The following is a 15,849-nucleotide window of genomic DNA, read 5'->3' as shown; positions in this document are numbered from 1 at the left end:
AAAGAATGTCCCAGCACAGAGCCAATCTGAAAACACTGGGAGAGGTGGGCTGTTCTCTCTCTCTCTCCCCACCTCGCCTCCACCTTTGGAGGGGAGTGGGGGGTATTTGTTTTCAGCTCTGGGAATTCAAGGAAATCCCTGTCAAACATTAGCTGAACATGAGCTAATAGAACGCAGACTTCAATAATCACACATGACATGGAATAGTCTTCGCAAAAATAGTTTGAAAAAGTCTCAACACAAAAGGACTACTACAGCCTTCAATAGTAAAATAAGACAGCAAATCCTAGGAAAGAAGGAGTTAAAGATTTCCAGAGTAATCACATGATAGTGAAATGCTCAATTTTCAACAACAAAATAACGAGGAATACAAGGAAACAGGAAAACATGCTCACTCAAAGGAATGGAATAAGCTGACAGAAACTATGCTTGAGAAACCACAGACATCAGACTTACTGGGAAAGACTTTTAAATGACTGTCTTAAATACACTCAAAAAGCCAAGAGACAAACATGGACAAACAACTAAAGAAAATCAGGAAAACACATTATAAAAAGAAACCAAACAGAAATTGTGGAGCTAAGAAGTATAACAACTGAAACAAAAAATCTACTAAAGGTGTTAAAGAGCAAATTTGAGTAGGCAGAAAAAAGAATTGGTGAACTTTAAGAAATGACAATTAAAATGATCAAGTCTGAGGAGCAGAAAGAAAAAAGAATGAAGAATAACCATTTGATCCAACAAGTCTATTTCTGGGTATATCCTTAAAATAATTGAAACAGGGTCTCAAACAGATACTTGTATGCCAATGTTCACAGAAGAAATATTCCTAACAGTCAAAAGAAACAACCCCAAAGTCAGTCAATAGATGAATGGATAAAGTTTGGTAATACACATACAATGGAATATTATTCAGTCTTGAAAAGAAATTTTGACACATGCTACAACAAAAAGAACCTTGAAAATATTATGCTAAGGGAAATAAGCCAGACACAAAGAGACAAGTATTGTTTAATTCCACTTATATCAGATATCTGAAATAGGCAAATTTAAAAAGACAGAAAGTTGAATAGAGGTTACCAGGGGTTGGCAGGGAGGGGAATGGAGATATTATTTAATAGGTACAGAGTTTTTGTTTGAGATTATCAAAAACTTCTGAAAACAGATAACGTTAAGATTAACATTATGAACGTAGTTATTACAGATAAACTGTACACTTAAAATGATAACCATTAGTAAATTTAACCAAATAAAAAATAACCAAATAGTAAATTTTGTTATATATATTTTACCAGAATAAAAAAAAGTACAAAAGAGAAAAAGAAAAAAGATGTATAAGAGAAAAGCACCCAAATACTCACCAGTTCTAGCTGCTCACCAGCAGATGCAGCTTTGCCAATATCTGCATTGTCATGGGAAAATGGTCTTTTGGCAGTTTCACCCACCCCAGAATCTTCACCTGTTGTAATCCAAGAATTCTGCACGTTTCCCTAAAACAAAATGTGCCAGTAATTGCAACTGAATTCAACTTTAAATAAACATGCATACTTTACCAATAGAATACCGATTCTTTTTTTTAAATAAAACGTTATTAGAAATCTTGATCTTAAATTTAGACATTGAGAATTAAATTCCAGGAGAGTCAATCTTTCTCAAACTATAAATAAGAAATAGAGTGGTTCCACTGTTTAATTTAACATTTCTTTTTCATAATCTATATGGCCAAAAATCTTAAATCAAAAGACATGACATTTAGAGACAAAAAACATGGATTTAAGACCCTACGCTGCTGATCACTAGTTAACTGATGTTGGAAAATCACAAAACTCTCTACTTTAGCTTAGTTTTTTCAGCCTAATGTGCATCATAGGGTTAACATCAAGATCCAATAAGGTACTATGTCTAGAAACCTTCTAGAGTCATTAATTTAGAGTCATTCATTTATTCTTTGGATTATATGTGCAAAATTGAGAAAAAGGCATAAGCACAAAACTTCATGTGACTAAAATCCAGGAATCTCTGAATATTTTTAACCTCTGTAGGAAAATGTTGTAAGATCTATAACACTGCATTTCAATCTGTTTCCAGGCATTAAGAGCAACTATTTATTTGCCTCATAACCCAAATTCATGCTCCCCAATAAAAACTGAGTATCTAACATTAGGGTATAAAATGCCAGCTGAAAGAGTATTCACAACCATAGGCCTAATTCAATAATTTGATAAGATTACTCCCTGTCAGACATAGAAAAGATCTTAGAAATCAACCAAGCCAAACTCTCACTTAATAGACATGGAAGAGAGAGAGCAAAATGATTGTGATTGCTAGTACTGGGCTAAGCAGCCATGTTTCACACACATGGGTTTATCATTCTACTCTGCCTTCCACTTCCTCCTGCCAGTAGTCTCCTCTCTTCCTGAGAAAATGAAAACTGACTGATTTTGCTACCATAGGGTAAAGCAAACTAGCATCTGGAATTAGGACAGATGATTATGGACGGAGTATATGAAATCATGAGGAACAGAAGTTGCTACGTTCTGTTCTGGATTCCTACTATGAACAAAGGCATTCAAGTCTCCAAAATTAGGGTGACCAGCCACATCCTTTGATTTCTGGAGCCCTCTAGGAACTCTGGCACAATCAAAGCTAATACATTACATTGAATTCACATATGGTTCAAATATGTACCTTTCTCTGTCCAAATATAAACCATTCAAGAAAGAAAAAGATCTTTTGCATCCAACAGCAGCTGGTAGAATTTGTTTCCTCTCTAAATATAGTTTCGTTTTTGAAATAAAACCAAGAGATTAACAAACAAATTATGACATTGGTACAGAGAAAGCGAAATGCAGTGTCTTAGATTTGATGCTGAAGTGGGACATTGGCTTTCTTCTTGGAAGTGTGACTCTTCGTTGTATATGGTTGTGAATACCGATTCTTATCTAGAGAAAAAGCATATGCTTCTACACCTCAGGATCTCCATGGTGATAAGAGTATCTTTTGGTATGCTATTAAGATGACTGGTGGCTGGAGTCCATGATTAGAAGATTAGAACTTGTGGCCCCACTCTCCCACCTCAAGCGGGGAAAGGACTGGAGATTGACTTAATCACCAACAGCCAGTGATTTAACCAATCATGCCTATGTAATAAAACCTCCATAAAAATCTTATATGATGAAGTTCAGAGAATTTCTGCACTGGTGAATGCATCCACATGCCAAGAGGGTGGTGTACCCAAACTCCACAGACAGAAGCTCTTCTACCTGGCACCAGCCTGGACCTGTGCCTCTTCAATTGGCTGTTCATTTATATCCTTTATATAATAATAAAACAGTAATAGCAAGTAGAGTGTTTCCCTGAATTTTGCGAGCCATTATAGAAAATTATCACAAATTATTGTAGGAACCCCCAATTTACAAACAAATCAGACAGAATTGTGGATGACCAACAGACCTACTATTTGCAGTTGGTATCTAAAGTAGCAGGTAGTCATGTGGGACTGAGCCCTTTACCTGTGGGTCTGATACTAACTGTGTAGTGAGTGTCAGAATTGAATTGAATCACTGGACACCTAGTTGGTATCGACAGAGAAATGGAGAATGGCCAGGTGTAGGAGACAACAGTCCCAAACATTTGGTGTCAGAAGCGTTATGAGAAAAAGGAACAGTTTTTTTCCCTTCAATGTCCTATATTATTCTGATCTTCTGCCTTTCCGAAAGATAAATATTTATCTTTAGTAAAAAGAAACAGTGCATGTGCAGTGATAAACAGAGTTGACATGCAGCCTGCATGCCAGGGATTCAAAAAGGAAGAAGAGTAGGCACTGTGACAAACCACAGAAAGGTATACTATCCCAAGGAAGCAGTCGCTACTCAATTCCAGTCAATCATCACCATGTGGGAGTGAAAATTCATATTACCAGATACCTGGTCCTTCATATGAAACATTATTAAATACTGGCTCAAAATTTATCAAACAAACCAAACATGCCTGAGTTGAATTTAGTGTACCCTTTGTTAGTTGCAACCTCTGTCACCCTCTCAACATTCAATGTAGTAAGCAGCCCAACAATCTGGGGAATTCATGTGCACAAGAAGGATTAAAATACTTATATTAATTTAATCCAACAAATAATTATTGAACACTTGCTAAGGGCCAAAGGATATGGTAGTAGTCACAAGAGAGGACAGGTCCCCAAACACTGAACTATACTGCAGTGTCACATCATGCTAGAATGTGGTAAACTACATTCACCTAAAGTAGTACTCTGAATTCTATTTCATATTCTTCTGGAAGTTCAGTTTAGTGCAAACATTTGTGTAACACCTACGGTGTTCAGACACTGTGCTAAGAGCTTGGAGGACAAAAATGAGCAACATCAATCTTAGCTCCAAGGAGTTTACAGTTTAATAAGGGAGACACACAGCTAGGCAGGTCCTTTCAATATAATAATGTGAGTGCTAGGCTAAAGGGGCCTCTGCCAAAACACAGGAGGGATACTAAGGGCACCGAGCAATCCAAGGAAGGTTTTCTAGAAAAAAATTGACACTGGTGTGATACGTTGAAGGATGAGTAAGGGTAAGCTAGATGGAAAGGGCATTCTAAGAAGAGAGAACCTCACGACAAATGTCACAGGGGTATGGAATAGCATGGTGCCTGCAGGGAGGTCTTAGACAATTCAACATTACTAGAGGTCAAAATATAAGGTGATGAATGTCAGAAGATGAAGCTACAGAATCAAGTAAGGGACTTGAGAGTATACCACACCATGGAATGAGTCTGCACTTGATTCTCCAGGCAGGGCCAAATCCCCTAAGATATTATTGCATTTAAAGTTGTTTTTGAGATCAGTGAAGGAGGGTGGTACTAATGTTCTATGGAGAAACTGGAGGAAGCATGGAGACCACACATTGCTGACTTACGATATAAAATATTATCATTCTTTGGAAAGAAGTGCTAGTCTAATGGATATTTTGTTCTTTCACACATAGCTTTAAAAAACTTGAATGCTACTTAACCAAGATTTTTTTTTTAAATCTAAGTACGTTAAATCCCTGAAGATCATTCAAGACCTTTGATTTCTTAACTGGACGGGGTGGGGGGTGGTGGTAAGAGAGGGGATGAAAACAAACATGAAAAAAAATTGGCCCAGAAATTTTCTCCTTAAAAAAAAAAATCCTAGATCTTTAAAGGAGGACACATGACAAAATGTCGAATAAATAACTTGTTTTTGTATTATTGTGATTTTGTGAACTCTAGAGAAAAGCTTTCCATGAGGAAATATTTTATGAGAAGGGAAAGTGATGAAAAATCAGGACAGCAATGAAATATACTTTGAATGGCTTGCTTCTTTAACTTCTAGGTCAAAAACTAGACCAAAAGTTGAAAGTCTTGCAGGCTACCATCCAGGTCCAGGGCTACAAGCAGGAGACAATAAAAAGGAGGTTCTTCTCTTTTCTGCCAGGGAAACTTCTATCCTCTGCAAACAAAGATGGTTTGGTTCACTGTCGACGAGCTCTTCCTAATTTACGCAGAAAAGCCGTATAATTTAAGGTTCTACTGGGTGTATTTAGAGATTTAGATAGTCCTGGGTTTGAGTCCCTGCTTTGCCATTATCTAGCTCTGTGACATCAGGCCAATTACTTAGGTTACTTAACAGTTGTGTACCTTAATTTACGCCTCTGAAAACAGAGACAATAACACCCGCCTTGTGTGGCTATCGCAAATCTGAAGTAATATAATGTAAATAAAGTGTTTGATGCAGTGCCTGGCACATTATAACCATGTAGTCATCAATAAACGTTAGTTATTACTGTATGTGATGGTTAATACTGACTGTCAACTTAATTGGATTGAAGGATGCAAAGGATAGATCCTGGGTATGTCTGTGAGGGTGCTGCCAAAGGAGATTAACATTTGAGTCAGTGGGCTGGGGATGGCAGACCCACCCTTAATCTGGGTGAGCACCATCTAATCAGCTGCCAGCAAATACAAAGCAGGCAGAAAAACGTGAAAAGGCTAGACTGGCTTAGCCTCCCAGCCTACATCTTTCTCCCGTGCTGGATGCTTCCTGTCCTTGTACATCAGACTCCAGGTTCTTCAGCTTTGAGACTCGGACTGGCTTCCCTTGCTCCTCAGCTTGCAGACGGCCTATTGTGGGACTTTGTGATTATGTGAGTTAATACTACTTAGTAAACTCCCCTTTATACATATCTATCCTATTAGTTCTGTCCTTTGAGAGAACCCTGACTAATAAACCATATAAATGTTTCAATTATCTTTTTTAAAAGGCATTATGAAACACTGAAAATCTATGGTGAAATCAGCAAATTTCAATACAGCAAGGGAAGATTTAGCATCAATATTTTAATTGACTCATTACAAAAACCCCATCCCCCCAAAAGAAGGTATTTCTTGACTTTTTTTATATTTAAGATATCCTAAACACTTTTATTCATGTTATAACTTCTGCCACAGCACAATGCACGTGTTGCTGAAATGTCTTGTTTTTTGTTCATCTTGTTTTTATTGAGGCAAGGTCTCACTCACTGTTGCCAAGGCTGGGGTGCAGTGGCGTGATCAGGGCTCACTGCAGCCTTGACCTCCTGGGATCCTTTGACCTCAGTCTCCAAAGTAGCTGGGACCACAGGTGTGCACCAGCATGCTTGGCAATTTTTTTTATTTTTTTTATTTTTTGGAGAGATGGAATCTCACTATGTTGCCCAGGCTGGTCTGGAACTCTTGGGCTCAAGTGATCCATCCACTCCCATGATCATCCTTCCAAACTGCTGAAATTGCATGCATAAGACGCTGTATCTGGCCTTGAAATGTTTCAATTCACTTACACAGGTAAAATGTGGGGGTAACAATTCGACAACAACAAATAACAGGAGACTAACATTAAAATAGATATCAAGGTCATCTGGCATATCTGCAGTAATCATTTCAATATCTGCATTACATTTAGCTCACATGAATGTTTAAAAAAACAACAAAATCTCTCTAAAACCTTATCCTTCCTATGATTCTGACTGTAGTTTTGTTTAGCACATTTTCTTTGCTCATGCAGCAAGGCATGTGTGCTCTTACCATCATTTCCTTCCCCTTTTGCATTACTCATTTCTCTTGCCCTCTGATTCACTCGTCTGCCTAATTTCCTTTCTCACTTCACTTCCCTTTCTTCCACTTCTTGGCCGTTATATAAATACTGAAGACTATGAATAATTGAATCACTGCTTGCTAAGTGACTACATATTTGGAAGAAAAGCAAATGAATATTTTTAAAATAAGCTACTTCTAAGTATTTCATATATGGTGATATCTTCTTCAAATTGACATTAAAATAATAAGCAACTAAGATGGAATTTTTACCATTAATAATTATATAAATCTTCAGGAAAAAGTTATATAGTGAGGAGAAGAGAATTGATCACAAACTTAAATGCAACTGCAGAAAATTAAACTGAAATACTAATTAGCCCACTTCATTTATCAGAGTTAATACACTCCTATACTTCTCAATAGCAGACTCTAACATATACAACTCCAGGATTAAAAACAAGCTATCAATTCAGGTTAAAAAAAAAAAAAAAAAGACTTCAAAAACGAAAATTAGAGGATATCTCAGTCAAACATCAAGACTTTCATGTTTTCTTAACAGCTGATTTACTAATGACGACAAAGTCAAAACCACCAAAGTAAACTGCAAAGTGAAGCTGGAATAGGCAAGCATGAAAACTTCCGCATGGAAAGTTGCATTTGTCTCAAAAAGCAGAAGCAGCTGTGACTATATCTTACAGAAAAACAGTTTTAAAAAGTTTAAGACAAAAGTACTCTGATAAGTCATAAGAAAGTGGTTTAAGCACTATTTAAAAGTCACCACAATAATTCTCTGTCACAGAATTATAGGGATAATCTGACCCAACATTCTTCAAACTCTGGGCCACTGACATTAGAATCACTTAGGCAACTTGATAAAAGTTTAGATTCCCAGGGGCCAACCAGACCAAGTGAATCAGACTCACAGGGCCTGGAGTCCAGGAATTTGCATTGAAAACTCCTGGTATATGTTAATCTTCTCAAAATAACAATAAAGAAATAAAGGACATACGGGATTAAGCTATGTAAAGCCTTCTAAAATTACTTGCTAAACACCAGCCTTCTTAGGGACAATGGGAAGACTAACATTTTGATTCTTGGACCCTAAGGCCAATGTTCTTTCTGCTATATCATGCTGCTAATTAGACTTCTCAGATTTCAGATATCAAGGACAATTTAGAGAAATCCAGCACAAATCTAAGCTAAGGTTCTGAATGGTTTCTAGACTCAGCAAAGTCCTTCCTGTATAACACATTTCCTGCTTTCAGACCTGCTCTTTCCATATGGTAAGGCAGAAATGGTACGCTCAGGAAACCATAGCAAATATTACAAGATCATTTCACTTGAGAATTCATTCTACCACAGTGAAATCTGGTATTTGAGGTCTCAAACAAATACTAACATAGTACTTTGGCCACACTTCAAGGAGAAAAACTAAGCAGCTAAGAAGGCGGGGAGAGAGGGCAGAAGGGAATATTCACACTAAATAAAATGTATGATTTTTTAAAAGAATGCTCACAGATGCATCCAGAAGTGTTTGTTCCCTTAGTGTCTCCTCCTGTCTTTGAGATTTCAGCTCTTGCTGGAGGCTTTCATTTTCAAGCACAGCTGCTTGTATTTTATTTTTCAATCCAGAGAGTTCCTCCTATAATAAGCAACATCAAATACATTAAGCATTATTAAGCAGTGTTTTTATTTGTTGATTAGAGGACCAGCATGATATAAAGTATGGAAGACTTATGTTCTCCTTTTCCTGAAATATAATTATATTTAGACAAACAAGGCAACCTAAATATTAGCTAGATACCAAAGAGAAGGCTAAGGTATATAGTAATGGGCCTGCTGGTGGCATATCACAAAAGTGTGTCGTTTCTGACAATTTCCTTTTCTCCAAGGAATCAAGGCTCAAAGAAAAGTCTTAATTAAAAGAGTTATCCAAGAGATTTTAAAGAAGTAGACTCTGAAAAATGAGTTAAGACATATTATGACTAATGATCAAATACCATCAACTTGTTAAAAACTGATGGAAGATTAAATAGAGGGAGGCTCTGAGACAGAAAGGCATAGACAGGCGTGATGATTACCTATGAAATGGTAGCCAGATAGGAGAGAATTATAGTAAAACATTTCATGGAGAATTCTGAAAGAGTATCTCCTTGGCCTCACAGGATGTAATGTAAAGAATTAACAAATCAATAACAATTAAAATTACAGGATGTAACATAAGAAATTACAGGTCAACAATAATTAGAATAGCTATTGAGTGGACCTCAGTCGCTGGAAAAACAACTCAATAACATCAATATATCAATCATATAATACGTAACCTAATATTCATTACTAGTGTAATCACAAGCTATTGTACAACATGTGAAAATTCCCCTCAATTATTATTATTTTTAAACCCAAAGCTATACTAAAAGCTGAAATTAAAAAAATATTGTGGACTTTCATTTTTCAGTCTGGAATGTAATGAGCTTGGAACAGCTCACTCCCATCTTCACAACAGGAAAAACGTTGAACAAACTGGAAATCAACAACTCTTCTTAGATTCATCAGATAATTGAAGTCACAGGGAAAACTGCTGCCCCAAAATTGACGAGACGAGTGGTCGCTGAGACACAGAATTTACAGGAGGAAATCAGAAACCTCTGGAGGAGGTAGAAAATCTAAACTGTAATTGATGACTTGCTGGAAGCTCAGTGTCAACAAGTTTGAGAGTTAAAAATTCCGGGCTGGGCGCAGTGGCTTAGGGCTGTAATCCCAGCACTTTCGGAGGCCAAGGTGGGCGGAGTACAAGGTCAGGGGTTCAAGACCAGCCTGGCCAATATGGTGAAACCCCATCTCTACTAAAAATACAAAAACTAGCCGGGTGTGGTGGCGGCGCCTGTAGTCCCAGCCACTTGGAGGCTGAGGCAGGAGAATGGCTTGATCCTGGGAGGTCGAGGTTTCAGCGAGCCGAGATCACACCACTGCCCTCCAGCCTGGGTGACAGAGCAAGACTCCGTCTCAAAATAAATAAATAAATAAATTCCAGGAAGACCCAGTCATAGGAGGACTGCCCTGCTTCCCCAGTTTTATCTCCAGGACAGTGCCAGATTTTCACAGTAAAAACTAGAGAAAAATCCCCTTATGCAACCTAAAGAAAGAAGAAAAGCAGCCAGTTTGAAATATGCTCAGCACGTTGTGTTCCTTGTCACAGGCCTGACTCGAGGGAAACGACTTTACCGGAGCCGAACTGACCTGGGGGGCTGCCGTCACCTAACTGGCCTAAATAAAGAAATCCAGCTCCAGCCCCCTCTTGCATTCAGTGTGGGAGAAGGGGCCTCCAGCTTCCTCTAGCCTTCCCGTCTACCTTAAAGGGCAGGGGAGACTGAGAAGCACTTGTGAATGTCACAGCTCAAGGCAAAGGCTTATTAAAAGACTCAGATCTAGTCATAGGCCTATTGAACGCTTCCCTCTACTCCCACATCTAACGACCACATCACTAGGGCTCCTGTATACTAACAGAGAAATTCAACAGAAAGAACTGCATATCTCAGACTATATTTAGGAAGAATTCACTAGGGTAATGAAGAGACAACAGAAGAGGCAAGACCAGGACATGGAAGGAAATTTCAGCCTCTGACATGTATAGTGACAGCAAACACAGCCTAGCTTCTAGCCAGATAAACATAAAAGCTCATGCTAAAGGCCTACTTATCTCAGTTCCTTTTACCAAATATGTCATGGCCAGCATTCATCAAACAATTACAAGACATGCTAAAAGACTGAAACACAGTTTGAAAGGATTTAACAAGCATCAGAAACAGTCTCAGATAAAGCAGAGATGTTAAAATTATCAGACCAGGAATTTAAAATAATTACAATTAAGGCCAGGCATGGTGGCTCACGCCTGTAATCCCAAGCACTTTAGGAGGCCAAGGTGGGAGGATCACCTGACCAAGGTGTTCAAGACCAGCCTGACCATCATAGTGAAACCCCACCTCTACTAACAATGCAAAAAAAATTCGCCAGGGGTGGCGGTGCATGCATGTAATCCCAGCTACTTGGGAGGCTGAGGCAGGAGAATCGCTTGAACCCAGGAGGCAGAGGTTGCAGTGAGCCGAGATCACGCCACTGCACTTGAGCCTGGGTGACAGAGTACGACTCTGTCTCTAAATAAATAAATAAATAAATAAATAAAATAATTATGGTTACTATGCTAAGGTCTCTAATAGAGAAAATAGACTATATGCAAGAACAGCAGAGTAATATAAGTGGAGAGTGGAAACTCTATGAAAAAGATGAAAAGAAAATGCTCAAAATAAAAAAACTATTAACAGACATGAAGAATGCCTTTGAAAGGCTCATCAGTAGATTGGACGTAGCTGAGGAATGCATTAGTAAACTTTAAGAATTGTGAATAAGAATTTCCAAAAAAGAAATGCAATAAGGAAAAAAACTGAAGACAGAAAAATTATACGAGAACTACAGTACAATTACAAATGGTGTAATAAATACATACATACCACAGGAACACAAAAAAGGAAAAGAAGAAATATTTCAGTCAATAATGACTGAAAAATTTCCTGAATTAATGACAGGCACCAAACCACAGATCTAGGAAGCTCACAGAACACCAAGCAGGATAAATACCACCACAAAATACACTGAAGAATATCATATTCATACTGCAGAAAATCAAAGACAAAGAGAAAAATCTTAAAATAAGCCAAAGTAAACAAACAAACAAACAAAACCCCAAAATCAGGCTGGGCGCGGTGGTTCATGCCTGTGTTCCCAGCATACAGGGAATGTATGCCTTGGGAGGCCGAGGCAGGCAGATCACATGAGCGTCAGGAGTTCAAGACCAGCCTGCCTAACATGGTGAAACCCTGTCTCTACTAAAAATACAAAAATTAGCCAGGCATGGTGGTGGGCACCTGTAATCCCAGCTATTCAGGAGGCTGAGGCATGAGAATTGCTTGAACTCGGGAGGCCGAGATTGCAGCGAGCCAAGACCTCGCCACTATACTCCAGCCTGTGTGACAGAGCGAGACTCAGTCTCAAATAATAATAATAATAAAACAAAAATCAAACAAACAAAAAAACAAAAACCTTACCTATAAAGAAGGAAGGATAAGAATTACCTGGGAATACTTTTCAGAAGCCATGCAAACAGGAAGAGAATAAAATGAATCTAATATTTAAAGTGTTTAAAAAAAAAAAAAACACACCAACCTAGAATTCTGGATTCAGCAAGATTAACTTTCAAAAGAGAAAGAAAAATATTTTCTTAGACCAACAAGAATTGATGGAATTTATTGCTAGCATATATGCCTCGCAAGAAACGTTAAAAAAGTTCTTCAGAAAGGAGAAAAGATGATAAGGTGAGAAACTGCCATCTACATAAAGAAAAAAAGAGTATTAAAATAGGAGTAAGTGGATAGAAAATATTTTCTTATTAATTTATTTGACAGATGACACTTTGTGTTCAACATCATAATTGCAATAGTGTTTGTAGTAATTGTAGTTTATAGATAACTGAAATTAATGACAGAAATATTATAAAGGATGAGAGAGGGCTTGGGAATTCTGTCATAAGAAATTTGTACTATTCAAGAAGTGGCACAGGGTTACTTGAAAGTAAAGTTAGTTATAAATATTTACTGCAAACTCTAAGGCAACCAGTAAAGAAAAAAAAAGACGAAGAAGTACAGTTGATCAACTGATATGTTAAGACAGGAGAAAAATGCAATCATGCAAAAATTAGCTGGTTGTGGTGGCTCACGCCTGTAGTCCTAGCTACTAGGAAGGCTGAGGCACAAGAATTGATTGAACCCAAGAGGCAGAGGTTGCAGTGGGCCAAGATGGTGTCACTGCACTGCAGTCTGGGCAACTGAGAGAGACTCTGTCTCCAAATATAAAAAATAATATGCAATCATATAAAATGCTCAATCAAAGTTACAGAAGGGACAGGTGCAGTGGCTCACACCTGGTAAGTGCAGCACTTTGGAAGGCTGAGGTGGGAAGATCACTTGAGGCCAGGAGTTTGACACCAGCCTGGGCAACATAGTGAGACTCCATCTCTGCAAAAAACATAAAAATTAGCCAGCCAGAGTGGCGCAAGTCTGTAGTCCAAGCTACTCAGCAGGGAGGAGGTGGGAGGACTGCTTGAGCCCAAGAGTTCTAGGCTATAGTGAGCTTTGGTTACATCATTGCCTAGGTAACAGGGCAAGGCTCTATCTCTTTAAAAAAATAAAAAAAGCCAGAGAAGACAGAAAAAGTGTGAAAATTTTTTAAAGAAACAAAAAATAAAGACAATGAAAATAATAGTAACAAATATGTTATACATTGATCCAATCATAACAATAATATCTTTAAATATAATGGTCTGAATATACCAAGTAAAAGATAGAGACTGTCAGAGTGGTTAAAAAAAGAAGAACAACAAACTATATGTTGTCTACAAGAAGCCTATAATAGCCGGGCAAGGTGGCTCACATCTGTAATCCCATTACTTGGGAGGCTGAGGTTGGAGGATCCCTTGAGCCCAGGAGTTCAAGACCAGCCTGAGCAATATAGTGAGACCCCATCTCTAACCAAAAAAAAAAAAAAAAAACCTCAAAACAAAAAAAGAAGCCAACTATAAATACAAAGACACAGATAGATTAAAAATAAATGAATGAAGAAAACATATCATGTTAACACTAATCAATAGAAAGTTGGAGTAGCAATATTAATTTTAGACAAAGCAGATTTCAGACCAATGAAAATGATCAGGGATACAGAGGTACATTACATAATGATAAAGAGGTCAATTCACCAAGAAGATGTAACAAGTCTTAATGCATACGTGCTTAATAAAAGGGTATCAAAATGTATGAGGCAAAGGAAAACAGATGAATCCACTATTACAGTTGGAAATTTCAACATCCCCTGTCAGAAATGATAAAAATCACAAAGGACACAATGGAAATGAACACCAGCATCAATCAACTGGATCTAAGTGACATTTACAGACTACTTCATTCAAGACCAGCAGTACACATGTTTTCTTCAGGCTCACACAGAACATTCACCCGGGCAGACTACAATGTAGAAACCTTCACGAATTTAAAGGAATCGGAAAGTATGCGGTCAGACAACAATGGAATTAAACCAGAAATCAGTAACAGAACGACAGCTGGGAAACTCCCCAAATACCTGACGATGACACAACACTCTTCTAAATGACACACATGAATCCAAGACGTATCAAAATCCATTTAGAAATATTTTCAACTAAGTAAAAATTAAAATACAACTGACAAAAAGCTATGTACTTATTAAAAGGATGCAGCAAAAGGAGTGCAAAAAAATTAGAAAAGAAGAAAGACTTCAAATAAATAATCTAAGCTTCTACTTTAGAAGTTGGAAAACCAACAGCAAATTAATTCCAGAGTAAGCAGAAAAGAACGTATAGTAAAAATCAGAGTGAAAGAATGAAATTAAAAATAGAAAATCACTAGAGAAAAACAACAAAATCAAAAGTTGGGTCTTTGAAAAGATGAATAAAATTGATAAGACTCTATACAAGTTAACTAAGAAAAAAAAAGAGAAAATACCAATTAGATTCTATCATGTACTAAGATCAGAAGTGAAAACGGGGCTATCACTACTGATCCCATGAACATTAAAAGGATAATAAAGAAATGTTTTAAAAACAGGATAACAAAGAAATACTATGAACAACTCCATGATCATGAATTTAGTCACCTAGATGAAACGCACCAATTCTTTATAAGACACAATCCATGAAAACTCACAGAGGGAAGAATAATCTGAATAAACCTATATTTATCAAGAAAATTAAATCAACAATTAGCAACCTTTCAAAACAGAAAGCACCAGGTCCAGATAAGTTCACTAGTGAATTGTACCAAATATTTAAGAAAGAAATTATACCAATTATCTATAACGTATTTCATAAAATTCAAGAGGAAGTATTTGCTAACTTATTTTATGAGGCCAGCATTAACCTAATACCCAAACCAAGTGAAAACAAGTGGAAAATTACAGATCGATATCTCTAATGAACGTAGATGAAAAAATCCTCAACAAAATACTGGCAAATCAAATCCAACAATGTAAAAAAGAATTCTACACCAGGATAAAGTAAGATTTATTCTAATTACACAACATTGGTTCGACATTTGAGGATCATTTAATGTCACATCAACAATGTAGAGAAGAAAAATCATAATTTTAACCGTAGATGCAGGAAAAGCATTTGACAAAATGCGGCAGCCATCTATGATAAACACAGATGGTCCCTCAGTTGCGATGGTTTGACTTATGATTTTTTTGACTTTATTATGCTGCAAAAGCAATATGCATTCAGTAGAAACCATAATTCGTTTCAAATTTTGATATTTTCCCAAGCTAGCAATATGCAGTATAATATTCTCTCATGATGCTGGGCAGCAGCAGTGGCAGTGAGCTGTAGCTCCCAGTTAGCCGTGCAATCACAGGCGTAAACAACCAATATTCTATAGTATATTAAATGCGTTTTCAATTTACAATGAGTTTATCAGGACACAATCCCATTGTAAGTCGAGAGGCATCTATACTCTCAGTAACTAGGAATAGAGGGAAACACTCTTAACTTGATAAAGAACATCTACAAATAACCTATAGCTAACATACCTTATGGTAAGAAAGCAGTTTCCCACTAAGATCAACAACAAGGTAAAGATGGCCCCTCTCACAACCATTCAACATCATTCC

General features: G+C 37.3%; 1 protein-coding gene across 10 annotated transcripts in view; it reads right to left on the bottom strand.

Moving 5' to 3' along the window:
• The window catches only part of SDCCAG8 (SHH signaling and ciliogenesis regulator SDCCAG8), a 248,663-nt gene that overhangs the window by 212,617 nt on the left and 20,197 nt on the right, over nucleotides 1–15,849 (bottom strand). For all 10 annotated transcript variants that reach the window (XR_007721686.1, XR_007721687.1, XM_050771396.1 and 7 more), the window contains exons 5-6: nucleotides 8,618–8,743; nucleotides 1,362–1,490 (exon numbers count right to left, since the gene is read on the bottom strand). Coding sequence is in view for 8 of the 10 variants with exons in the window: in XM_050771396.1 (XP_050627353.1) it covers nucleotides 1,362–1,490; nucleotides 8,618–8,743 (255 nt within the window). In the remaining 2 variants the exon portion in view is untranslated. The remainder of the gene's footprint in view (nucleotides 1–1,361; nucleotides 1,491–8,617; nucleotides 8,744–15,849) is intronic.

Source organism: Macaca thibetana, chromosome 1 (assembly GCF_024542745.1).
Source record: "Macaca thibetana thibetana isolate TM-01 chromosome 1, ASM2454274v1, whole genome shotgun sequence".
Taxonomy (NCBI): Eukaryota; Metazoa; Chordata; class Mammalia; order Primates; family Cercopithecidae; genus Macaca; species Macaca thibetana.
The sequence above is the reverse complement of the archived record's forward strand: the minus strand, read 5'-3'. Positions and strand labels throughout refer to the sequence as shown.